This window comes from Cololabis saira, chromosome 11, assembly GCF_033807715.1.
Source record: "Cololabis saira isolate AMF1-May2022 chromosome 11, fColSai1.1, whole genome shotgun sequence".
Lineage (NCBI taxonomy): Eukaryota > Metazoa > Chordata > Actinopteri > Beloniformes > Belonidae > Cololabis > Cololabis saira.
Genome location: NC_084597.1, coordinates 11,311,667 through 11,338,340, shown reverse-complemented (window position 1 = coordinate 11,338,340; position 26,674 = coordinate 11,311,667). Strand labels below are relative to the sequence as shown.

At 36.9% G+C, this 26,674-nt stretch overlaps 1 protein-coding gene across 5 annotated transcripts; it reads right to left on the bottom strand.

The window, feature by feature from the left end:
- Positions 1-127: 127 nt before the first annotated feature.
- hnrpkl (heterogeneous nuclear ribonucleoprotein K, like) lies at positions 128-26,674 on the bottom strand. 5 transcript variants are annotated; one of them, XM_061733281.1, is made up of 17 exons: positions 26,606-26,623; positions 26,449-26,498; positions 22,285-22,401; positions 19,651-19,748; positions 19,516-19,572; positions 17,772-17,815; positions 14,997-15,069; positions 13,222-13,335; positions 12,076-12,204; positions 10,647-10,954; positions 9,217-9,270; positions 9,031-9,067; positions 7,366-7,381; positions 5,169-5,198; positions 4,979-5,046; positions 3,115-3,284; positions 128-1,102 (listed from the first exon to the last, which is right to left on the bottom strand). In XM_061733281.1, the coding sequence occupies exons 3-17, from the start codon at positions 22,349-22,351 to the stop codon at positions 1,072-1,074; spliced, it is 1,296 nt and encodes a 431-aa protein (XP_061589265.1). In that variant the 5' UTR covers positions 22,352-22,401; positions 26,449-26,498; positions 26,606-26,623; the 3' UTR covers positions 128-1,071. The 5 variants fall into 5 exon arrangements, with proteins under 5 accessions (XP_061589265.1, XP_061589264.1, XP_061589263.1 ...); XM_061733280.1 differs by lacking the exon at positions 26,449-26,498 and having other exon boundaries at positions 26,606-26,674; XM_061733279.1 differs by lacking the exon at positions 26,606-26,623 and having other exon boundaries at positions 26,449-26,591.

Sequence of the window (26,674 nt, the reverse complement as noted above, 5' to 3'; positions counted from 1 at the left end):
TTCCCATAGGACTTAATAGACTCAGGACCTACTTCCGGTCTCCTAAGGGGCGTGGCAGTCACGTGACACAGATACAGAAACTCGAACCTTAGTGGGCTGTCTCGTTTATTGAACGTCTCTGATCTGGTTCAAAATAAGAATCATTAGAATCAGAAATTCTGCTCAAGATAGTCTTCGTCCTCAGACAAGGTCTGCGTGACAGAGTGTAATGTTAGTAGGACTCCCATGCAGATAATCTTTTATTTATTTTGCCCCTCCCCTGTTGAGTGTCCACTGAATGTCTTCCACGAGAACATAAATGGTCCCCATGAAAAGTTATAACAAATGCACCTTTGTGTGAGAGAGAAATGTCTCACAGTTGCAAAGAAAGAAATACTCTGAGATTCCCGAGACTCTTCCCTCCAGTTTGATTCTGTCCGGGTCAAATTGACCCAGACAGTGTGTATGTAATATAAACATGCAGGGGTGGTTGCAAATATGTGAGATTAACCACCTTCATATTATATGTTGATTACACTAATTAAGGCAAGCAGAAGAAGTTTCATACTGAAAAAAAACTTTTACCTATTCTTCCTATATCTTCAAACTTTAAAACGACCCTTTATATAACAGGAGGGTTAAAAAGGAAAAGCAAGATATTTACCCACTCCAGAGGCATGCATCTTCATGAGTATGTTTAAATAAAATTAAATAAAAATCCATCTAATCCTTCTCAACAAAATTACATTCTGCATGCTGTACTGAAATTAGAAAAGAAAAGAAAAAGGCCCAGGGCCAGCTCACGACACCGAAGATTATTACACATATAGCTGTACTCTAGTGATGGCACAAGAATTTCTCAGAAGAAAGAAAAAACAAATAGAGGGAGAATAAGAGATTGCACCAACACAGAAATATCTAACTTTCTCAGACCTGTAAATAACATTGCAGGGTATACAATGCAGGCCTGCACATCGGTGGGGTAATATGTCGTGTTCAGGGAGGGGCACAGCTACCCAAAGCAGAGGAATGTTGGCTCTGAACACCGGGAGAACCAGTGTGGCTTCACTCTTCAGCTTCATCGCCTCCCTCTCAGAAGAACCGACCGGAGTACTGCCTCACGCTGAAATAAAACACAGATAAAGCCATCGACATTAAGAATATTTATGCAAGTAGGGAACACGACACGGGCCAGCGGGTTCAAATGCTTGATCCTGCAACCTGCAAGACATTTTTCACACTGAGCACGATTCTAAGCTGTAAGGAGAAAAAATAAAGCCAAGGTCAAGGCTGAAAATAAATTCTGTCTGCTGGAAGCAATGAGACAACTGAGACCCGCTCTGTCATTTAGTGATGGGGAGCTCAGGGAGGGAGCAGACCGACTCCAAACGATGGGATTCTGTATCGGAATCACTGATTCATCTTCAGTTACAATCTGAATGGATCAATGCTGCATTGTTTCTCTGGAGTAGGAATGGCGATATTTTATCGTTCACGATAAACCGCCAAAAAATTCCCCACGGTAAGAATTTGTCATCTCGAGGTAAAAACGATAAATTCCCGTGATGACGTTTTTGTGGTAAAACTGATTTATGGTTCTGTGTTAAATCCACGCACGAAGGAAGGAAGGAAGGAAGGAAGGAAGGAAGAAGGAAGGAAGGAAGAAGGAAGGAAGAAGGAGGAAGGAAGGAAGGAAGGAAGGAAGGAGGAAGGAAGGAAGGAAGGAGGAAGGAAGGAAGGAAGGAAGGAAGGAAGGAAGGAAGGAAGGAAGGAAGGAAGGAAGAAATGAGCAAGAAAAGAAAGAAAGAAAGAAAGAAAGAAATGAGCAAGAAAGAAAAAAGAAAGAAAGGAGCAAGAAAGAAAGAAAGAAAGAAAGAAAGGAGCAAGAAAGAAAGAAAGAAAGAAAGAAAGGAGCAAGAAAGAAAGAAAGAAAGAAAGAGAAAGAAAGAAAGAAAGAAAGAAAGAAAGAGAAAGAAAGGAGCAAGAAAGAAAGAAATGAGCAAGAAAGAGAAAGAAAGAAAGAAAGAAAGAAATGAGCAAGAAAGAGAAAGAAAGAAAGAAAGAAAGAAAGAAAGAAAGAAAGAAATGAGCAAGAAGAGAAAGAAAGAAAGAAACAAAGAAAGAAAGAAAGAAAGGAGCAAGAAACAGAAAGAAAGAAAGAAAGAAAGAAAGAAAGAAAGAAAGAAAGAAAGAAAGAAAGGAGCAAGAAAGAGAAAGAAAGAAAGAAAGAAAGAAAGAAAGAAAGAAAGAAAGGAGCAAGAAAGAAAAAGAAAGAAAGAAAGAAAGAAAGAAAGAAAGAAAGAAAGAAAGGAGCAAGAAGAAAGAAAGAAAGAAAGGAGGAAGAAAGAAAGAAAGAAAGAAAGAAAGAAAGAAAGAAAGGAGCAAGAAAGAAAGAAAGAAAGGAGCAAGAAAGAAAGAAAGAAAGAAAGAAAGAACGAAATGAGCAAGAAAGAAAGAAAGAAAGAAAGAAAGAAAGAAAGAACGAAAGAAAGAGGAGCTTGAGTCATTGGTCTTTATCAATTCTATTTAATTGGTGTAGTTTAGTAGCATTTATTATCTTTTAGAGCAGTGATTTGGCTCCAAAGACTGAATGTGGGGATAGATTTATAGTTACAAAGATGGAGTTGAATTGGTATTTTTTTATCATAATTTTTATCGTTATCGGGATAAATGCCAGAAATGATCGTGATAATTTTTTAGTCCATACCGCCCATCCCTACTCTGGAGCCAAAGGTTTTTAGGCTGTTTTCTCAGACTAATACTTCTAAACTATAACACATCCTGTTTACAGAGATATAAATCAAGCACCCTCTCACATTTTACAAGCTGTAATTTAAAAAATACATTCTAGTAATAAGATTTATAAAAGTAGTTGCAGATTAATTTTACCTCAACAAACCAATAGAGGGAATAAATGCAGCTCTTGTACTTCTGTTTCTGATTTGATCAACCTCCGGATCGATCAGAGAAACCACGTTTACTATGACAAACTATTTGTTTTATGAATTCTAGCTCAAAGTCTCTTTGATGAAATTAACTTGAGGCAAAAAAAAGAAAATCTTTGCTTCTTCTAGCCAGATGAGCACAGGACAAGAGAGCTCAGTGTGCTGGTGTTGTTTGTGGGAAAGCACCTGCCTGTTCTGGAGTAAGTACTGGGCGTTCTGGATCTGGTCCTGTGTCCCTGTGATGGTGATGATGCGGTCCTCAGAGCCCTCTAGTGGTTCATCAATCTTGATGGATGCCCCAGACTCGTGGCGGATCTGCTTGATCCTCTGACCGCCCTTACCGATGATGGAGCCGGCGAGCTGCAGGACCACGGCCACGTGTGCAGAAACAAAACCCATTTATGGGCGTTAGCAGTGGTGGACAGTAAGGGAGTAAATTTACTTGAGTACTGTACTTAAGTACATATCCAGAGGATTTGTACTTTACTTGAGTATTAGATTTCTTTGGTACTTATTACTCTTACTTGAATACATTTCCAAGACAAATATTTTTACTTTTACTCGAGGAAATTTCTAGGAAGGCTGAAAAGTACTCGTTACTTTCAGGTCTGCTCTTTTTTCTTCTTCCCTAAAATCCTATTGGACACAAGCTGTTTTTGTCAAAGGAGGAGACCTGTCACAGTGCACGCTCTCCACTGGGATGGACGTAAAGCGGAAATACGTCAAGCCTCCTCAAAACGATACCGCCAAGGTAGCCTGCATTTGTCAAGACAGAGCTGCAACAATGGCTACGCCTGCGTCAGGAGAAGAAAGACAATCCACTGAGTCGTCTGAGTCTGATAATGAGCCGGACTCGGAGCAGGGACTTTCACAAAATCCTTGGCCGTATCTTAACTCAATGTTTGAGTTCGACCGAGTAAAAAACGAGGGCACAGACAAACCACAGACAAAATAAAAAAATTAAATTAAATTAAAATTAAATTAAAATTAAAAAATATAGTAATTTACTGATGTGGAAAATAAGAAATTTACTCTTACTCTTACTTTTACTTAAAGTAAATTTAAAAGCATTTACTTTTGGATACTTAAGTACCTTTAAAAGCAAGTACTTTTCTACTTAGTCAGGGGGCAAACCCTAAGATTGATAACTCTGCTCACGCTTCTGGGTAAAGTTTGAAAACCTTATTTTTTTGTTAGAAGGAACCCCTAGGAGGAATAATAGGGTTGTTGTCATCTTGGATTGTTTTGCTGGTGACCACTGGAGGTGCTGTAACATTCAAATACTCAATTCATGCATATGGTCACAATAATGGTCAAAATGTACAGTTTATATGCAAAATCTTCAATGTTTTTTTTTTTTTTTTTTTTTTTTTTTTTTATAAATTGTATTGCTATATTTTGTCCAATATTGGTTAAAAAATATGACTTTTTTATAGGCGTTTCTAACACACACATAATAAACATCTTTTTTCTTCTTTTTTTTTTTTTTTTTTTACAGTGAAACACATTTTCTATGAAATCCTGTGTCAAAAACGTCTATAAAAAAGTGATATTTTGTATCCAATATTGGCTAAAATATTACAAAATGATTCATAAAGGCTTTTTTACTATTGTTTTATCTATTTCCTTAGATATACAATGTTTTACTCTTGACAATTATGCATATAAATTGTACAGGTTGACCAAAACTGACCATATGCCTGAATTGAGAACTTGAATATTCTAGCGCCTCTAGTGGTCACCAGCTAAATAATTCAAGATGACAACACCCCTAAAATTCCTTCTATAGATTTGTTCTAACAAAAAAAATAGGTTGTTAAACTTTACCCAGACATGTGAGCAAAAGTCTTAACGGAGACTTTTTTATAAAGTTGCCCCTTGACTAACTCTTACTCGAGTAATATTTTGACTGAGCTACTTTTACTTGTAACGGAGTAAATTTTGACCAGTAGTATTTGTACTCTTACTCAAGTACTGGGGTGGAGTACTCTGTCCACCTCTGGGCGTTAGTTCATGCATGGTGTCATGTGCAGCTAGAGTCGTGGATTACTTACATCCTTTGGGATGGTGACTTGCGTTGTGATGACTGGTCCTCCGATATCACTGTACGAGCCTCTACCACCTACACAGTGAAGAAAATACATTTGAGGGGGATTTGTCTTTGACTGAAGCCTGCGACAAGAAAACAATCCCCTCAGGTCTGGAAACAAGACTTTGGGACAGTATCGATCCATCTGGACTCACCATACTGAAAGTGCTCCCAGGAAGAATTGTCTTTGAAAATAGTGAAAAGGAAACAAGAAAGTGAAAAATGAAAATATACCACAGGAAGGGAGGGAGGAAAAAAAAAAAAAAAGGCGATGTGATGGTAAAGCAGCACAGCCAAAATGCCCACCACAAAAAAAGATGCAGAGATTTGTCAATGTAGAAAAAAAAAAAGCAGGGAAAAAAGCCAAACAGTTCTGGCGTAAGCTTCTTCTTAAGTGGATAAATATGCATTTGGGATTGCTGGTTCAAAACAACACACGTGATGAAATCTTCTTAGTTAGTGGGAAATTGTGAAGGACAATATTTCACCAATTTTATCTGGTTTCAGTCCCATCAAAGTTTCCCCAAACTATGTATTTTTCAGTGACGTAACTCACAGGACGTATAACATGACATGCCAGCCGATGTTGACACAGTTAAACACAAATTTTAATAAGGCATTAGTGGGTAATACGGTAGTATTATTGAATTAATTTAATTTAAAACTGTACTTTTAACTCAACCCCCCTCTTTAAAAAAAAAATAGAGAGAAAAGAAAGGGAATATTGCCAAAAAATGCATGTTCTCAGCAGCCAAACAAACAAAAAAATAAAATATATATATATCTATATTAGGGCTGGGCGATATATCGAGATTTTAATATATATCGATATATTTTCAAACACGATATGGTAGGAGACAATATCGTTTATATCGATTTAAAAAAAAAAAAAAAAAAAAATTAATGATTTTGATATAGCTTATTTTGTGACAAATTGACTTGAATGTTTTATTTGAGATTTGCACAAATGTTTTGTTATTTGCACAACTGTCAACCTCAGTGGAAAAGTCTGCCTGTTACTGTCTACATTGTATTAATTGCACAGTGTATTTTAATTTAATTGTTATGCAGGAAAGGGATATTTGTTTTATTTTATTCAAGAAGCATTTTTATTCTATATATGGCAGTTTATTTTTATTTCATTTGTTTTATATATTTTGATATTGTGCAGACCTCTGTTAATAAAGGAACCTGTGTGACATTTGGCACGAGGCTTTGTATTAAAACTGACTGTTTTTTTAAGGGTTTGCCTCAGAAAAAAATGAAGCTAACAGAGATGCTATGCTATAATGCTTTGGGGGAAACCCCAATTATGGCACAGAAAAAATATCGAGATATATATCGAGTATCGCCATTTAGCTAGAAAATATCGAGATATGACTTTTGGTCCATATCGCCCAGCCCTAATATATATCTATATATATCTATATATATATATCTATATATATATATCTATATATATCTATATATATATATATATATATATATATATATATATATATATATATATATATATATATATATATAATATATATGTAATGAAGTGGACTTGTATGGGTGTTAAGTTTATGCAGAATGGGAGAGCACTCTTCTCGACCTCCATCCCGCCCGAGTTCCTGCTGCTGCTTCACTACCTCATCGACCTCAGGCCCACAGATAGCCGCTCTTTTCCGTGATAGAAGGTGTGTATCATTCGAGTTGAGAAGTTCACAGGCCAACAGGGCAAAAATCAGGAATGACGACATTTATAAAAAAAAAAAATAAAATAAAAGGCACACAGTTGGTGTTTTCAAAGTAAATCAAGTATGCCATGCCGTGGAAATGAGAACCAAGGGAGCCATCAAAACAAGCGAGAGAGCAAAAACAAGTTACATCACATGGTTCAGAGAAAACCTCAAGCTGGAAGGAGGCAAGACAACAGAATTGAAAAAGGTAAGAATAGGACAGCATCAGGCGTGCAAATGAGATCACAACCACAGAGTGTGGTATCCCCCAAAACACACATCCCCCTTATGAAGCAGGTAAGAGGGATGGTTTCACGGCTGCTTGTATACTAATTGTTTATCCAATCAATGTCTTTTCGAATTTCCATTTTTTCAGCAAAGATGAATCAGAATCGTGGGTGGTGTCTGGACAGGCGCTTTTGAGGCCGCCCAGTCAAAGCAGATTGGGCTTTTTTTTTCTTTTCTTTTTTGGTTGGGTGGGCATCCTCCCAAATGTCAGGTTTTAATTTTATTCTACATTTCTAAATCTGCAAAAGAGAACTGTTTCATGGGGACTTTTTATTTGAAAGATAAATCTCTGATTAAACATCCAGATTTGTCCAGGATTTTCATTTGTATCAATACTCACCATATCCACCTCCGCCCTGCATTTCAGGATATATTGAAGGGGAAGAAAAAGAAAAAAAAAAGATGTAAGATGAAAAAGTTTATCACTGAAGTTTATCTGGAAACTATATCACTGATTTGAAATCTGTGTTAACTTTGGAACCAGCCTTCAAAGACACGTCATGTTGTAAAATCAGCAAGGAAATGCAAAGATAGATGTTTAGCAAAAACAAGGAAATACTGTCAAATACCTTTAAAAATACCAATAGTAAGAGTTTATGCAAAGAATCTATTTCATAAGTATAAAAATAGTACTTTGAGCTCCTGAAAACAGTATTCACTGGTAAGAAAAGCTGCTGCAGTTGTGTAAAAACCAAAGAAAATCAATTAGGGAAATATCATGTTCTTCCACTGTTATCAAATGTCTACACTGACAGCATAAAACCTTTTGTCCTACTTTATTATCTATACCAGGGGTCGGTAACCCAAAATGTTGAAAGAGCCATATTGGACCAAAAACACAAAAAACGAATAAGTCTGGAGCCGTAAAAAATGAAAGGTCTTGTATCAGCCTTAGAATGAAGACAAATGGTGAAAGGAGAAATGTCGAAAAAAAGTCAAAATGTGGAGAAAAAAGTCAAAATTTAGAAAAAAAGGCAAAATGTTCAGATTAATGTTGAAGTACAATCTCGAGAAAAAAGTTCAAATGTTGAGAAAAAAGTGGAAATGTCGAGAAAAAAGTCGAAATGTTGAGAAAAAAGTCGAAATGTCGAGATTAAAAAGGAAAGGAAAAAGGAAGAAAAAAAAGTGGAAAAAGGGAAAGAAAGAAAGAAGAAAAAAGAAAAAAAAACAAGAAAAGAAAGAAAAAAAAGGAAAAAAAGAGAAAAAAGAGAAAATAAAGACAAAGAAAGAGAAAAAAAGGAAGAAAAAAGGGAAAAAAAGGAAAAAAAGAAGAAAATAGCAAAAAAAAACAAGAAAAGAAAGAAAAAAAAGGAAAAAAAGAGAAAAAAAAGAGAAAAGAAAGAGGAAAAAAATGAAGAAAAAAAAGAAGCAAAAAAGAAGAAAAAGGGGAAAAAAAGGAAAAAAAGGTCAAACATTTTTGAAAAAGCTCCAGGAGCCACTAGGGCGGCTCTAGAGCCGCGGGATATTCTATAGGTAGATTTTCTTTTCTCTTTGCCATTAGACGATTATTTAAGTTGTTATCCCTGAAATGTATCTGCATTTTGTTTAAAGAGAAAACAAAAATCTAAGGAGTGCTGTAATAACATGTTCTGAGTCATGTCAGTGGTTTTTTAAGGACACAAGTTCAAGTTTTTAAGTGAACTATTGACATATGTTGTAATCTTTTTGATCAGACATCACTTTTCTGCCCTCTTACGAAAACAATTTGCTTGCAGCTGAGACCTGCAGGGAACTGCTTCAGGAATTGCTTTGGTTCCAGCTCAAGTTCATTTGCTAGCCTGGTGGATCTCTGGACTACGCACTCAGCTCCTCTGTAGTAACCAAGGAGACAACTGTTGCCAGGCAACAACAGGCCTACATGAGTGTGCATACACAGTGAAAACAGCAGCAGCAATTTCAAAGCCTCTGCACTTGCAGTACACTCGGAAAAAGGAAAGTCAATCACTTTATCTTAAAAATAACACATAAATGCATACTATGCACAAGAGAACCTGGTAACACCCACCATGCTGTCGTAACGGTCTCCTCTGCTTCTTCTGTCACTACAGAGAAAGACATTCGTAGTTTTAGAGGGATCTTGAACTGATATTACCTTTGATAAAAGTCTAAAGCAAAGCATATGTGTGTGAGCAGCTTTTGTTACTCTGCTTTGGATGCAAAAAAAAAAAAAGAAGGTCAGAACACTTCTTACCTTGGTCTGTCATCCAAGCTGCTATGATAACTTCCATGTGAGAATCTGTCTCCTCTGCAAAGAACAATAAAGAGGTTGTGAAGTAAACAATGTACCCAAGCTGCTGGACATTCAAGCGTGAGTCTGAACCACTGGTTTGGTTTGCAATTTACAGATGAAAAATAAATTGTTGGGTTTTTATTCTGGGCAGATTCAAAGTCCCACTGAGGAAAAAAACCCACTGAGAGCGTTAAACGCTGGTCATGTGGATTAACCAGCAGTTGCCACACAACGCCAAAACAAACCAAACCATGTGACCAAACAGATGGGCACGAAAGCACCAAAGGTTGCTTGGCCCTGTGTGGGGTAGAAAGGGGCTAGGGCTGGGCGATATATCGAGATTTTAATATATATCGATATATTTTCAAACACGATATGGTACGAGACAATATTGTTTATATCGATTTTAATTTTTTTTTTTTTTAATGATTTTGATATAGCTTATTTTGTGACAAATTGACTTGAATGTTTTATTTGAGATTTGCACAAATGTTTTGTTATTTGCACAACTGTCAACCTCAGTGGAAAAGTCTGCCTGTTACTGTTTACATTGTATTAATTGCACAGTGTATTTTAATTTAATTGTTATGCAGGAAAGGGATATTTGTTTTATTTTATTCAAGAAGCATTTTTATTCTATATATGCAGGCAGTTTATTTTTATTTCATTTGTTTTATACATTTTGATATTGTGCAGACCTCTGTTAATAAAGGAACCTGTGTGACATTTGGTACGAGGCTTTGTATTAAAACTGACAGTTTTTTTAAGGGTTTGCCTCAGAAAAAAATGAAGCTAACAGAGATGCTATGCTATAATGCTTTGGGGGAAACCCCAATTATGGCACAGAAAAAATATCGAGATATATATCGAGTATCGCCATTTAGCTAGAAAATATCGAGATATGACTTTTGGTCCATATCGCCCAGCCCTAAAAGGGGCACTTTTATGCATGCATTATGGGAATGCTCTAAGATCCTCCCCTTATGGGAAAAAGTTATAGATTATATGAGTAAATCATTAAATTGTGAACTTCCCAGATCGCCAAGACTATGTTTCCTTGGAGACAGAACGGTGGTACCTCTGTTGGACAAATATTGTTTTAATAAAATAAATTATTAATAAATTGAATTATTTTGGTAGACAGATGTGTTAATTGGACTTACTTAACTGCCTGTCTTAATTTTAGTTAATTTATTTTTAGATTTTTCAAACTTACTTTTTTTTTATTTTTTATTACTTCTATTAATATATTTTCTTTTCTTTTTTTTTTGCTATTTTTGACCTCCATGATGTCTGTTGTGTTTGATGTTTGTTTTGTGTGTTGCAATAATGAAAAAATAATAAAAACTTTGAATTACAAAAAAAAAAAGGTTGCTTGGCCCCGTCCTCACCCTCCTCTCGGTGGCGGCGGCAGAGGAAGAGGAAGGTTACGTGCTCGGCTGCCCCCTCGACCCCCTCTGCTGAGCGGGGGTGGAGGACCCCGGCGGGGGCTGATGTCGTCGTACTCCCTCCTGGAGGACGGCATGGGTCTGCTGATACGCACGGGCGGCAGACGCTCAAAACCGGTACGCACGCGAATGGGGAACCCCCCCATGGGCCGCCTGCCTCTGTCCTCGAACAGCATGGTGAAGCCGCCGTAGTCGTACGTCTCATCGTAGAAGTTGGGGTCGTAAGGCTGGGCGCGACCTTTGATTGGCGCCTGGAGGTTGAAGAAAAATGAGAACCGCAGAAGATTTAAACAACCGCTGAAATAAACCATGTCATCACCGAGGAATGGGCGATATTTTACCGTTCACGATTTACCGTCAAAAAAATTCCTCATAAATTCCTGTTGATGATGTTTTTGTGTAAAGCTGATTTATGGTTCTGCGTTAAATCCACGCACAACGTAAAGGAAGGAAGGAAGGAGAGAGCAGGAGGAAAGAAAGAAAGAAAGAAAGAAAGAAAGAAAGAAAGAAAGAAAGAAGGAAAGAAAGAAAGAAAGAAAGAAGGAAAGAAAGAAAGAAAAGGAGGAAAGAAGGAAAGAAACAAAGAAAGAAACAAAGAAAGAAACAAAGAAAGAAACAAAGAAAGAAAGAAAAGGAGGAAAGAAGGAAGGAAGGAAAGAAAGAAAGAAAGAAAAGGAGGAAAGAAGGAAGGAAAGAAAGAAAGAAAAGGAGGAAAGAAAGAAGGAGAGAGCAGGAGGAAAGAAAGAAAGAAAGAAAGAAAGAAAGAAAGAAAGAAAGAAAGAAAGAAAGAAAGAAAGAAAGAAAGAAAGAAAGAAAGAAAGAAAGAAAGAAAGAAAGAAAGAAAGAGCAGGAGGAAAGAAAGAAAGAAAGAAAGAGCAGGAGGAAAGAAGGAAAGAAGGAAAGAAAGAAAGAAAGAAAGAAAGAAAGAAAGAAAGAAAGAAAGAAAGAAAGAAAGAAAGAAAGAAAGAAAGAAAGAAAGAAAGAAAGAAAGAAAGAAAGGAGGAAAGAAAGAAAGAAAGAAAGGAGGAAAGAAGGAAAGAAAGAAAGAAAAAGGATAAATTCCTGTTGATGACGTTTTTGTGTAACAAACATGGCGGATCTGAGAGTGAGATAGATTCATAGTTACAAAGGTGGAGTTGAATTGGTATTTTTTTTAATCGTCATTTTTATCGTTATCGGGATAAATTCCAGAAATTATCGTGATACATTTTTTAGTCCATACCGCCCATCCCTATCATCACCAAACAAACATAAATTGTTGATTATTTCTTGACAATAATTGTTCAAATCAATGCCACAATCTCCTAAGAATCCTTGTTACGTGGGATACATCCATCCATGAAGCTTTGAACAGATTTCAGGGCCAGCTCACCTCTGATATCAGCTGCAGGATGACTTTTATACATTCAACGACGCGTTCTGGCTTTCCACCCACCAGCACAACTCTGTCCGTGGAGTGTGGACAGCACTCCTGGAACAACTTGATGGTGGTCTGGGTGTTCTAGTGCACAGAGAGATGCATCGTCAAGTTACCACAATAAACATGTTTTATTGACACCCGTGTTTAGATCATGTAATTTCCAGAGTATTTGGAGGAATAGTGCTTAAACGGATACGAACAATTCTTCAACTCGTCAACTGTTGTTGTAGAGCAGGGGTGTCAAACATGCGGCCCGAGAGAAGTTTCCAACGCAAAAAACCGAAATGTTAATTTACTAAAAAGGAAGGCATAAATAATTGCCATGAATCGCAGCATATCCGATAATATATTTCTTCTACAAATCCATCCTACGTTATTCCACAAAGAGCAGTTTGACATTTTTTTAGTTTTCTAGAATGCATTTGCCGATTTTATTTCTTTGTAGACGGTCGTTTATTTTTATTAACTGACTACTATTATATATTTTCACAGGAAAAATATCACTGCTAAAAAAGATGATAGAAGATATTTATTCGGAGAATTTCAGTTTTGAATATGAGGATAGTGACAAAGTAAAACAGTTAAAAAAGAAGTGCTGACTTTTTCGGCACACTGGCGTAAATATCCACGCCAATTTTTAAAAATAAATACACTTAATTGTACTGGAAAAATCTCTAAATCACAAAGAAACACTCTCGGATGTAATAAGAAAGATTTTGCTTTTAATTAAATTTCCTATAAAAAAGCGAAATATAAAAAAAAACATACTTGTTTCTGTTTATCTTTGTAAAATGATATTAAAAGTATCTTACATGATTTGAAAAAAAATGAGAAATTTCAAGAAAAGATCCTGAAGAAATATATTTTACATAATTAAAGTGTAAACAAAGTGCATATTTCCTTTAAAATTAACTAAACCGATATTGGATTAGATAACAATAGTAAAAAAAAAAAAGAATTAGAAAAAAAACATTTCGCACAGTTATTGTTATTTTGAGCGTGCGGCCCACGAGAAAAAAATTGGTCAAATCCGGCCCGCCAAGCAAAACGAGTTTGACACCCCTGTTGTAGAGGATCAGATTTGGGAGTCTGTCCTACCTCTCTCAGCTCCTTTATTTTGGCTCCTTTCACTCCAATGATGCCACCTGCCAGGCTCTGATGGATCAACAGGCGAAGCTCGCAGTCAAAGTCAATCCCGCTGTAGTGCTGGTACTACAGAAACAACGCAAGATCGTAACGTCACTACTCCAAATCTGCAGAGTGGATGTTTCGATTGAACTGTTTTCCTTTGTATGACCACAACTCTTAGTTCTCTCCGTAACTCACCTTATGCTGTGAGACTTCTCTTTAAAACAATAACAAAAAAAGATCTCGACTTCGAACAAAATGGACAAAAAATGTTTAGTCTTTGACAAATCATTATGACTGCCGCTACCGCTGTTGAGAAAATAGTCAACAGATCATCATTCAGAGGCAAAGCTCTTACACGTATAAGGCAGTAATGATGAGTTAGTGTTTTAGCACATAAATGTGGCCAAAAACAGCTGGAAACTAGATTTTGATGACTTTCCATTGACCGGCTACGTCACGCCCAGCGCTGCCAGAGACGTTCAAACGCGCAGAAAGCGTTCCCATAACACTTCTGCGATTCACTGGATTATCGTATGAAAAACCACCCTGTGAAAGCGTAAAAAGGTTAATGTGATATTTGGCAGTTCTTGTTTTGTTTTTTTTGAAAATATTTAGATTTTGTGCAGATCTAGGGGTAAACTGCACAAGAAGTAAATATGAGTGGAGTCCAGCGGCTCAATGTACGCCTAAAGCTTAAATAACAGGTAAAATTTGACCAAAATATCATATGTGGTTAATCAGTCAGTTGTGCAAAGCTGAACACCTGAACTGACTAATAGATTTCTATTGTCTGCAGCTGCAGGGACGAAGGAAAAAAAAACAACAGTTGAACTTTGTTGTCTGGCCAGATTCAGATAGGAGTAGTTATTTTTAGTCTTATCAGGTCGTAAAAGATCAGGAATTAAGTTTCAGTTGGATTTTATAGGTGCCCACAAAGCCTTTCTAGTTAATAAACATTTGATGTTCACTTTCTTTATGATTTTCCAAAAACACCACACAAAGGTTACCCTTGTATTGGGACATATTTTCACCAGCATCATAAAAATAAATGCTGGGAATTAGTGATGCACCGATTGTTCGGTAACCGAAATTGTTCGGCCGAAAATGGCAAAAAAAAACACTTTCGGTGTTCGGTGGAATAAGTGGGAAAAAAACCGAACAAATAACGCCGTTGTAAAATAAGGAAATAGACTGGCCGCTCCGTCCCGTAACGTTGCGCACCACATAAATCGTTGGCCAACCAAAAACTAACCCCATAAGAATTTTACCTAACATTCACCAGGAGGTGGAACCAAAACAACATAATGCTGGGAAATTTAAAAAATTTCATTTTTTTATGTTCAATAAATGTTTTCTACCTTGTAATTTTGTAAACGATTTTTTTCTTTGAAAAGCATGCCTAAATCAAATTTATTTGATTTATGCAATGGTGAAAAATTGGCAAAATAAATGAAAAACTGCTGAAGAACCATGTTCGGTATTGTTCGTTATTCGGCCAAGTGTTTATTATTATTTTCAGGTTTCGGTTTCGGCCACAAATTTTAATTTCGGTGCATCACTACTGGGAATGAATTCATCATGTTTAAAAGCACAATGCAAACAAGATGAAGTATAACTCAAAATATAAAGGAATATGCATTGGTGAACATAAACATTTTGTACCAACAGGTAACAATTGTTAATATACAAAGGTCACAAATGCTGGACTGCTTTCAGCTTACATTAAAAATAAAGCATCTTACCTCCTCCAGAGTTGGTATTATTTTCAGCAAAATCTCTCCAATCGTGTCGATGTTGGCATTCACACTGAGGATGCTGTTAGGAACCATTTGGGCCAAAAGGAAGTGAAGCATTAGATGAAGGACATTCGGAAAGATTCAAATAAAAAAAAAGTGAATTTTAAGGCTGCTGCATACTATGAAAAGACTTACTTCCCCCCAACACTGATTAAATAATAAGACATGCATTGAATCTATTATTTTCAAGTGGGAGCCTTGAGGTGAAAACACAATTTCAGAATCTCCCAGATCAGTGTGAGTGTGGCCACACAGGTTGGAGAGAGCTACAAGCGCAGAGATCTTCTATAAGCATCCCACCAGCAGCAAGTTGGGGAAAAGGAAAGTAATCTAAAAACAATAGTTTGCCATGACAACGGCGCCTCCAGCACACCTTCTCGTCGTGACTACGGGGTTGGATAGGAGGGTGGGGTTGGGAGGAGAGGGCGAGGGCTCGGAGGTGAGAGGAAACGGGGTGGGCGGTAGAAAACAGTAACAGAGCAGAGGGGTTGAGGCGGGGGAAAGGGAAATGTGAGTGGTTACGAAACTGCTTCGTGTCACAGAACAGGAGCAGGTTGGGAGAGTTATGAAGGGTTTGGTTGGCAGATCTGATCTGATGTAGCCGGAGGGAAATTCAACAGAGGGGGATGCAGCACAATGAAATCAGGAGACGACATTAATGAAGTGACAGAGTGGGGCAACGCTCTCTCAGAGATCATGGACAGTGATGCTGAAAACAGTGAGGGGGGTGGGGGAGAGGTGTGAAGGAGGGAGAGGGGTTGGAGGTAAGAGGGGGACCAGGTGGGCCACAGAGGACAGAGCAAGAAAAAGATGTCTGCTTTCCACAATTTCCATGGTTAAAACCAAAAAAAAAAAAAAAACTTTTTTCAACCTGTATTTCCAAATCTACACCACCAATTTAGTCAAGGGGCAACTTTATAAAAAAGTCTCCGTTAAGACTTTTGCTCACATGTCTGGGTAAAGTTTGACAACCTATTTTTTTTGTTAGAACAAATCTATAGAAGGAATTTTAGGGGTGTTGTCATCTTGAATTATTTAGCTGGTGACCACTAGAGGCGCTAGAACAGGGGTCGGCAACCCGCGGCTCTAGAGCCGCATGCGGCTCTTTAGCGCCGCCCTAGTGGCTCCCTGGAGCTTTTTCAAAAATGTTTGACCTTTTTTTTCCTTTTTTTCTTTTTTTCCTTCATTTTTTTCCCTTTTTCCTTTCTTTTTTAATCTCAACATTTCAACTTTTTTCTCAACATTTTGACTTTTTTTCCTCGACGTTTCGACTTTTTTCCTCAACATTTCGACTTTTTTCAGGAAATTTTGAATTTTTTCTTGACATTTTGACTTTTTTCTCAAGATTGACATTTCGACTTTATTTCTCGACATTTTGACCTTTTTTCTCGACATTTCGACTTTTTTCTCGACATTTCGACTTTTATCTCATCATTTCGACTTTTTTCTCGACATTTCGAATTTTTTCTCGAGATTGTACTTCAACATTAATCTCGAAATTTTGACTTTTTTCTCGACATTTTGACTTTTTTCTCGAAATTTTTGACTTGTGCATAATTAAAAATAAAAATCTTCCCCCAGTTATAACTAATATAGATACATGCAGCATGTGTTTCCTTCATTCTAAGTTATACAAGACTTTTCATTTTTTGCGGCTCCAGACATATTTGTTTTTTGTGTTTTTGGTCCAATATGGCTCTTTCAACATTTTGGGTTGCCGACCCCTGCGCTAGAATATTCAAGTTCTCAATTCAGGCATATGGTCAGTTTTGGTCAACCTGTACAATTTATATGCATAATTGTCAAGATTAAAACATTGTATATCTAAGGAAATAGATAAAACAATAGTAAAAAAGCGACATTTCGACTTTTATATCTCGATATTTCGACTTTTTTCTCAACATTTCGACTTTTTTCTCGTCATTTCGACTTTTTTCTCAACATTTCAACTTTTTTCTCAACATTTCGACTTTTTTCTGGACATTTCGACTTTTTTCTCAAAATTTTGACTATTTCCTCGACATTTCGACTTTTTTCTTGAAATTTTGACTTTTTTCTCAACATTTCGACTTTTTCTCGACATTTCAACTTTTTTCTCAACATTTTGACTTTTTTCTCGACATTTCCAGTTTTTTCTCGGGATTGTACTTCAACATTAATCTCGACATTTCGACTTTTTTCTCGACATTTCGACTTTTTTCTCAAGATTTTGACTTTTTTCTCGAAATTTTGCCTTTCGCCATTTGCCTTCATTCTCAGGCTTATGCAAGACTTCATTTTTTGCGGCTCCAGACATATTTGTTTTTTGTGTTTTTGGTCCAATATGGCTCTTTCAACATTTTGGGTTGCCGACCACTGTCCTAGGGGTTCCTTCTAACAAAAAAATAAGGTTTTCAAACTTTACCCAGAAGCGTGAGCAGAGTTATCAATCTTAGGGTTTGCCCCCTGACTAATTACATGGTAATGGGTTTTCACTGAATCTTAGCATGGATAATTAACCGTACTGACAAAGTCCAACCTATACGTTGAAAATGGACAGAAAAAAAAAATCAAAAGGAACAATAGACGTCTCTTTATAAGTGAAGGAGGGGGTGTCTGGGGGAAAAAGGGGGTGTACTTTCATGTATATAAACGCTTTAAAATGAAACAGAAGGCAGGTTATCAAAGACATGTGTTTCACTGATCTAATCAGGCAGTGAGGCAATAACTGGTGGGACATACCGCTCTGGGCCACTGCTGTCTGGGACTGATACACTGGCATTGTACTGCATGTGCCGAGGTGGTGGTGGAGGTGGTGGTGGTGGTGGTGGAGGTGGTGGAGGAGGTTGGCATTGGGCGGGGGCATTCAATCACATCATGTCAAGTTAGGTGCCCGAATAAGGAGGGGCACAGTTTATGGGCGGGGCCAACCGGGAGTGTCGGGTGGGCGGGCGGGCGGGCGAGCGGGGCGTTCAGGGGCGGGCGGAGGTTGGGCCAACGTCAAGGTGGGCAACGCAGGAGGGGCATGTCGATCCGGTACATGGGCAATGGAGGAAGGTGGCCAAAAGTAAAAACAAAAAAGTAAAGGAGAAGGGAAGAGGGGGAGAAGGAATACAGTTTTAATTGAATACACGCTACACTTAGTCCCAAGAGTGAAATCAGAGAAAATGTGCTGAGTGAAGAAGAACAGGAAGTGTGACCTGGACAAAGATACGTTTGATAAGCAGTAGGGTGGGCAAAAATATCGATATGGCAATATATCGCGATACTTTTACCAGCCGATTCAATATCGATATTCAAAATTTGAATATCGATTTTCTTTTTATATATATATTTTTTTTTTTAAATATTTTTTATCCCCGGTTTTTTTCCCATTATATCATCCAGTGCTCCTACCTAAGTGACAGTCCTGGGCATTGCCACTCTCTACCAACCCTGGGAGGGCCCTGCACTGAGCTCAGGTTTTATTTCACGTTTTATTTCATTTTATAATTTATTTTTTATATAACACAATTGCCTGTCCTTAAAAAATAAAAAATAAAAGACAGATGTTTATTTATTTATGGATTTATATCTATACTGACTGATCACTGTGCCTGTCCTTGGTTTTAGTTCCATCTTTCTTGTGTTTATTATCATTTGCCACATAATTAAAAGCAACCTCATACTAAATTTAATGTTAATTTCATATGATGTAAATAATATGAAAAACATATACAAATAAGTTGTAACTTTAGCTTGTATAGTTATAATAAAACATTGTTTTGACTCAGTTTGTCCCATGGATTGTCACTATAATCTGATGAACGTGCAACTCGGATTTTAAGATCCATCACTATCATCTGATGTTCATATATACAACTTGGATTTTAAGATGTGTAATGCATTTTTAAATTTTTCGGTGAACTATGTAGAATATAATAATCGGGATATCGCATAATCGGGATATCGCAATGTGTATCGTATCGTGGCTCAAGTATCGTGACGCGTATCGTATCGTGAGGTCCTTCCCAATACCCACCCCTAATAAGCAGTCTAGTGCTCTACACATCTTTTACAACCCTGAAAAAAGGGGGGAATAAAAAAAAACCGTTCCAGTCGTGCACCTGTTACCACTTCACAGTCAAAAGCAGCTTCACCTTCGTGAAGGGGAACTTGAATTGGGTCCAAAGTCACAACAGGACAAGAAAAAAAAAAAATTAGATTTGCTGTCCAACAAGGCCTTCCTGGTCTCTTCAACTTTGTCTTGTTGGAGTAACAGTGCATGGTTCACATCAAATAATCAAAACCAACAGGCAGGAACTTTAGGCCTGTTTCAGCGGGACTCCAAGTGAACAAGGCTGGGACGTAATGGGGATTTAGGTCCAATTTTGATTGATCTCAATCATGTCTACAGTAAATAACAAAAGAAAACATGTGTCCAGCAAAACCTATGCAGGATGTACAAACAAGGAGTCATTACACAGATTTTGATCTGTTTACTCACGTCTGTGCGAAGGGCTTTTATGTTCTTTCCACCTTTTCCTATAACTGCACCGGCATTCTGTGAAGAAAAGAAAATGGTTCAATAGGAAAAATTAAATAAATAAAATGACACTGTCCACCCGGGTCCGCTCTTTACTTTGCTCTGAAGCAACACACGGAGCTCCACCATCTCATCTGTGTTGCGTGAACGTTTAAAGGCATGCTCCTCGTCCATGTCCTCAGCAGGGCGTTTACCTACAAGGAAATAAAGTGGGTTAAATCTGAGCCAGACAGTGTAACCTAAACAATATAGGGAGAAAAGTATTAACACCTTTTTCTAAAAGGAAACTATCGACTAAATTCTACATTCTCAAATAATTGTTATACATCGAACTAGGGATGGGCGGTATGGACTGAAACATTTATCACGATAATGATAAAAAAAATACCAATACAAAAATGTCATCAACAGGAATTTATCTTTCTTTCTTTCTAGGCTCATTTCTTTCTAGGCTCATTTCCTTTCTTTCTTTCTTTCTTTCTTTCTTTCTTTCTTTCTTTCTTTCTTTCTTTCTTTCTTTCTTTCTTTCTTTCTTTCTTTCTTTCTTTCTTTCTTTCTTTCTTTCTTTCTTTCTTTCTTTCTTTCTTTCTTTCTTTCTTTCTTTCTTTCCAGGCTCATTTCTTTCTTTTTTTCTTTCTTTTTAGGCTCATTTCTTTCTTTCTTTCGTTCTCTTTCTTTCTTTTCAGGCTCATTTCTTTCTTTCTTTCTTTTTAGGCTCATTTCTTTCTTTCTTTCTTTCTTTTTAGGCTCATTTCTTTCTTTCTTTCTTTTTAGGCTCATTTCTTTCTTTCCTTCTTTCTTTTCAGGCTCATTTCTTTCTTTCCTTCTTTCTTTTCAGGCTCATTTCTTTCTTTCCTTCTTTCTTTTCAGGCTCATTTCTTTCTTTCCTTCTTTCTTTTCAGGCTCATTCTTCTTTCTTTCCTTCTTTCTTTCTTTTCAGGCTCATATATTCCTTCCTTCCTTCCTTCCTTCCTTCCTTCCTTCCTTCCTTCCTTCCTTCCTTCCTTCCTTCCTTCCTTCCTTCCTTCCTTCCTTCCTTCCTTCCTTCCTTCCTTCCTTCCTTCTTCCTTCCTTCCTTCCTTCCTTCCTTCCTTCCTTCTTCCTTCCTTCCTTCCTTCTTCCTTCCTTCCTTCCTTCCTTCCTTCCTTCCTTCCTTCCTTCCTTCCTTCCTTCCTTCCTTCCTTCCTTCCTTCCTTCCTTCCTTCCTTCCTTCCTTCCTTCCTTCCTTCCTTCCTTCCTTCCTTCCTTCCTTCCTTCCTTCCTTCCTTCCTTCCTTCCTTCCTTCCTTCCTTCCTTCCTTCCTTCCTTCCTTCCTTCCTTCCTTCCTTCCTTCCTTCCTTCCTTCCTTCCTTCCTTCCTTCCTTCCTTCCTTCCTTCCTTCCTTCAACGGAATTTATCGTTTTTACCTCGAGATGACAAATTCTTACCGTGGGGAATTGTTTTGACGGTTTATCGTGAACGGTAAAATATCACCCATTCCTACATCGAACCAAAAATAACAATAGGACTGTGCCGGGGTGATATTGCTAAAAAAAAAAAAAAAAAAAGGCCCAAGGGGAAAAAAATAATAAACAGACTTAATAGAAGTGACAAAAATACAAATACATTGCAAGCTGCTGGGCCTACAGCATGTTTCACCCAAAGAATGAGTTTCATTCAGCAGCCAAGTGCAACGTGGACCAGGTCCAGCACCGACATGTACCCTTCCTGGATTAAAACACGGGCAGATCTCCTCTGGGCCCACCGAACAGCAGTATACTGGACAGGAGAATCCCTCAACCATCTGACACGTCCACATGCTAGGTAATACCAGCCAGAACTGCTCAGTATTAGGCCTGTGTTGAAAAAATCGATTTCCCAATTCTAAATCAATTTTCATATTAATTCCTAAAAATCGATTCATATGTCTAAGGATCGATTTTTTTTTATTTTTTTTGGGGGGGAGGGGGGGATTTTTTGTTTATCCCCAAAAAAGGAATGTTTTGTTGGACACGGGAATAACTGGTGCCATGTTTTTGCCTTTAAATATGTTTAAAGGTATGAAAACATTAAAGTGTTAGGTTGTAATTGCATAAATTGTCTATATTTCATTACTTTATATACTGTATACATTTTACACGGGTTACATTTGCAAAAAAAATGCTAAAAACCAAATTCTCAAAAATTAAAGACCAAAATAGACCAAAAAAGGAACAAATAAAAACGGAATGTGGGAAAAAATAAAACCGATTTCATCCGTCTCTGTTTCCTCCCTGGATCTGTTTGATAATTCTGACCCACATGATGTTTCTGAAAGCAGTTCTATCAGCATTCTGGGAGCTGATTGGTCCTTACAGCATCATTAACTGCAATACTTGCTGTTGAATATCAATATAATACTAGTAGTAATATTTTGCATAACTACAGTCATATAATTCATGCAACAGCTCAAAAAACAGTTTTAATAACACTAACCCAAATCAATATCGGAATTGAATCGAATCAAATCTTGATAATCGATTCTGAATCTTAAGAATCGGAATCGAATCGATTCTTGACATTTGAATCGATCCCCAGCCCTGCTCAGTATTATATATTTTTTTACTTCTTGAACAAAGTAATTAGCCAGTTTTTAACCATCTACAACGTGCATTGAAAGCAGGTTATAAGGGAAGACGTGCTGAGTTGATTCAAGCTTATGAAGGGCTTGCATTGCAGCTAATGCCAAAATGAAGGTGTGCGTGGTCGTACCATTCGTGTCAGTGTTGCTGAATGTAATGTCTTCGTCCTGCTGGTCGACTTTCATCTCCATCTCCATGAAACTGCAGCAGAAAGCAAAGTCGTTCCTCCCGCTGGCTCACCTAAAAGCTACAAAGCAATAACATAATCCGGTCAAACCACAATTCAGCCACAAACACTTCGTATACATATCAAATAGATCTTCACATTTTTTCCTCAAGTAGTCAATTTCATTAAAACCATTTCCTCAAATTCAACTGAACTTGCGAGCTGTATTGCTTTTCATTTAGTACCCGTCCAGTGCAAGTTATATAAACTTACTATAGTGACACAACATGAAAGATTGCAATAATCCAACCTACTGCAAATGAATGCATGAATACATTTTTCCATGTCTTGTTTAGACAGAAACCCCTTAATTCTAGCAAAGCAAAGTCGTTCCTCCCGCTGGCTCACCTTAAAGCTACAAAGCAATACCATAATTCAGCAACGGACAGTTTGTGTACATATCAAATAAATGTTCACATCTTTTTCCTCAAGTAGTCAATTTTATTAAAACCATTTCCTCAAATTCAACTGAACTGCAATGAAATGAAAAGCTGTATTGCTTTTCATTTAGTTCCCGTCCGGTTCAAGTTATATAAACTTACTGTAGTGACACAACATGAAAGAAGTGCAGCCTTAAGGACAAATTTGACAATAATACCAAATTAAGAGGACTGTTGCAGGCATTACTTTGAATTATGTTCAGAAACATCACTTTAGTTTTATTTAAGTGCAGTAAATATTGACAGCATGAACATATGCAGGACTACGACGGAGTATTAGGGCCAAACTAAGACAAAAAAAATTGGAAATTACGAGAATAAAGTCATAATATAATGAGAATAAAGTCGTAAAATTACGAGAATAAAGTCGTAATGTTGCAAGAATAAAGTCGTAATAGAATAAAGTCGTAATATTATGAGAATAAAGTCGTAAAATTACGAGAATAAAGTCGTAATATTACGAGAATAAAGTCGTAATATTACGAGAATAAAGTCGTAATATTACGAGAATAAAGTCGTAATATTACGAGAATAAAGTCTTAAATTACGAGAATAAAGTCGTAATATTACGAGAATAAAGTCGTAAAATTACGAGAATAAAGTCGTAATATTATGAGAATATAATTTATGAGAACTCTAACAGGAAGAGCGCTTCTCCCTGTGTTAAAATGAGGAATATTGAGCATCTTGTGAAGTTATATTTATATATTTATAATATTACGACTTTATTCCTGTAATATTATGACTTTATTCTCGTAATTTTACGACTTTATTCTCGTAATATTATGACTTTATTCTCGTAATTTTACGACTTTATTCTCGTAATATTACGACTTTATTCTCGTAATTTTACGACTTTATTCTCATAATATTATGACTTTATTCTCGTAATATTATGACTTTATTCTCGTAATTTTACGACTTTATTCTCATTACATTATGACTTTATTCTCGTAATTTCCTTTTTTTGTTTTTTTGTTTGTCCCTAATACTCCGTCGTACAGGACATCATGAGCACACGTTTATTTCCTGCTGCAGAAAAGACTCATAACAATCATTAGGAAGGACTTTCACTACATCCTCAGAGGACTTGCGTGTGTTTAGTGTGGATATGCATTCCTCCTTTGTCATGCAGAATTTATGAAGGTTTGTAAAGCCATTCCCCTGCCACTCATTCATTTGATTAAAAGTGCTCTAATGTGTGGAGATATTGAGACAGCACTTCCTGTGTTAGTTATTGAGGATTATGGGTTATTGGACAAGAAATGTAATAACAAGTTTATAAGTGCTGTCTTTAAGTCGGGATCAATGACCATCACAGAGGGTTATATCCTGACACTTCACAGCCTTTAAGTTTGTCCACACTATAAAAAACCCACTCAAATTATATTAAATGGCCCATTCCCCCAAAAGTCAAGGAAACTAATTTTAAATTGATCCATGAAATGTATCCAAATGCTGATTTTTTTAGACAAAGATTTAAATTTAAAGTAAACCCCTGTGCTTTTTGTAATGAATCTGAAGAATCACTTGATCATGTTTCTATTGTCTCCTGTCTCACAAACGATTTGGCGTGAAATTAGAAATGAGCTATCTTTAAAAATGAACGACATCCCAAAATTAGAAATCTCAAATATTATTTTTTAGATAGATACAATTGACAAATCAGTGTATCTCTTGGTTAATGTCATTCTTCTACTGGCTAAATATCATATACACTGAATGTACCGTAGCCCTCTTTGCAATGTTTTTTAAATGTTTTTTTGTCTATAAAAACATTTTATTTATGTTTACCTTACTGTTTGTGTGTATGTCTCTTGTCCATGATGATACCTCCCAAAATATGTTGTTTTCTTATATTGTATTTCCTCCACAGGCAGTTTGTATAAATGTGTGTCATGAACAACCCTCTCACCCCCTACATGACACCGTGGGAGCATCAGCAGCTCCTTCAGCCAAAGACTGCTCCACCCGCTAGAGAAGGAACGCTACCGCAGCTATATATATATATATATATATATAAATATTATACACACATACATACACACACACATATATATATTTTATGGTCAGCATTTTTGTAAATTGCTTTCCCTTCAAGTAATGGCTCACGTCACTCCACAAGTACAGTTTGAAAGGGCAATAACCTTCTCCCTCTAAATACATCACTGGTATTTTGTGTCTTTGCACATGTTATTAGTTTTTCGGGTTTAGTATTTCTTTTGTGCATTTGTGCTCATTTTTTATATTGCTTTTCTTAATTACTTAGCTATTTATTCGTTATTTTTTTATTTATGGGATATACTTTTTTATACCTTTTCATACTTTCGTGTATATTTTGTAAAAATTGTTGAGCGTGTGTATGTTTGCTGCTGCACAAGTGAATTTCCCCTCTGGGGGATCAATAAAGTTTAGTTTATTCTATTCTTGTGTGTGTGTGTGTGTGTGTGTGTGTGTGTGTGTGTGTGTGTGTGTGTGTGTATATATATATATATATATATATATATATATACACACACACACGTATATTTACACAGTACTGGAGTTGAGGGGGGATGAGGAGGGATGGCATCCCCCCTGAAATAAAAACGGTCAAAATCATCCCCCCTTTCCATCCCTTATGTCATTTCATCAATGAATGTGGTTTTACTGCTATTTCAACATTTACAGTCATCATCAGAAAAATGTGACAATTTTCACCTTTTTTGGGTAAATTTTCACTTGAAATAAGTAGAAAAATCTGCCAGTGGGACAAGATTTGTCTTCTGATTACAAGAAAAAAAAAAACTATTCTATATTTGTGTATCTACATTTTGTCCTACAGTGATGTACCATTTTCCTGTGCATATATTTCAATAAAAAAATAAATAAATAAACAATAAATTGTATTTTTTGTCAAATTCAAGTGAGTCCATATGTGTGGCATATATTTCAATAAAAAAGAAAAATAAAAAAGAAATAACTAGTATTTTTTGTCAAATTCAAGTGAGTCCATATGTGTGGCATATATTTCAATAAAAAAGAAAAATAAAAAAGAAATAACTAGTATTTTTTGTAAAATTCAAGTGAGTCCAAATGTGTGACAGGTAGGTCATATATATGTTTTTTTTTTATCCATTTAAACCTTTTTTGAATTGAAAAAAAATCTGTTTTTCAGAAAATATAGTTGTCACGTCATTGACCCATATATTTATATACACACCCCCTGCTGCTCAACACGCCTCAAAAGGCCCTGATCAACTTCAGGTCAGTCAGTCGCCGCCCACGTGGCCGGGGAGGTAACAGCACCATTTTAAGTCCAGTGGGCTCATGTTTGGACCAGAACAAACGAGCTCATGAGTACAGGCAGCTCACACTGCTTTACCTTTAAATATCGGTCAAAATAAACTCACGACTGTGCATTAGGTGAATTAATTAAACACACGCAGAAGCAGGTAAGGCTGGCGTGGCTGCACCAGCTGTGTTGACATGACTTTCCCCGAGCTAAAGCCTGATTTATGGTTCTGCGTTAAATCGACGCAGAACCTACGCCGTAGGCTCTGCGTCGATTTAACGCGGAACCATAAATCAGCCTTCAGCCGTTGCTAGGCTAGGTTGCTAGGGTCCACGTTGCTCTCGCCACACTCACCGACGACGGGTTTACAGGAGCGACGTCCAGATTTATTTGATTTGTTGCTGCTGTTTTTTTTAAATCAGCGACATTTACAGAAATAGACAATCTGACAATAAAAAACACAGCTAAGAAAAAAAAGAAAAAGTATGAGCGGTCACAGATGGGAACACACCTGCAGCAGAACCGCGCTCACTGCGGCTCCTCGACGGTCGCCTCGCCCCCGGAACGGCACCGCCGAGGA

Bases quoted from the DNA above. Each gene is read 5' to 3' on its own strand.
- hnrpkl (XM_061733280.1), bottom strand. From the start codon at position 22,351: ATGGAGATGGAGATGAAAGTCGACCAGCAGGACGAAGACATTACATTC. The intron at 19,749-22,284 runs GTACGACCACGC...ATTTCCTTGTAG, and splicing joins CAGCAACACTGACACGAATG to GTAAACGCCCTGCTGAGGAC. The intron at 12,205-13,221 runs GTAGGACAGACT...TCTGTGCACTAG, and splicing joins AAATAAAGGAGCTGAGAGAG to AACACCCAGACCACCATCAA.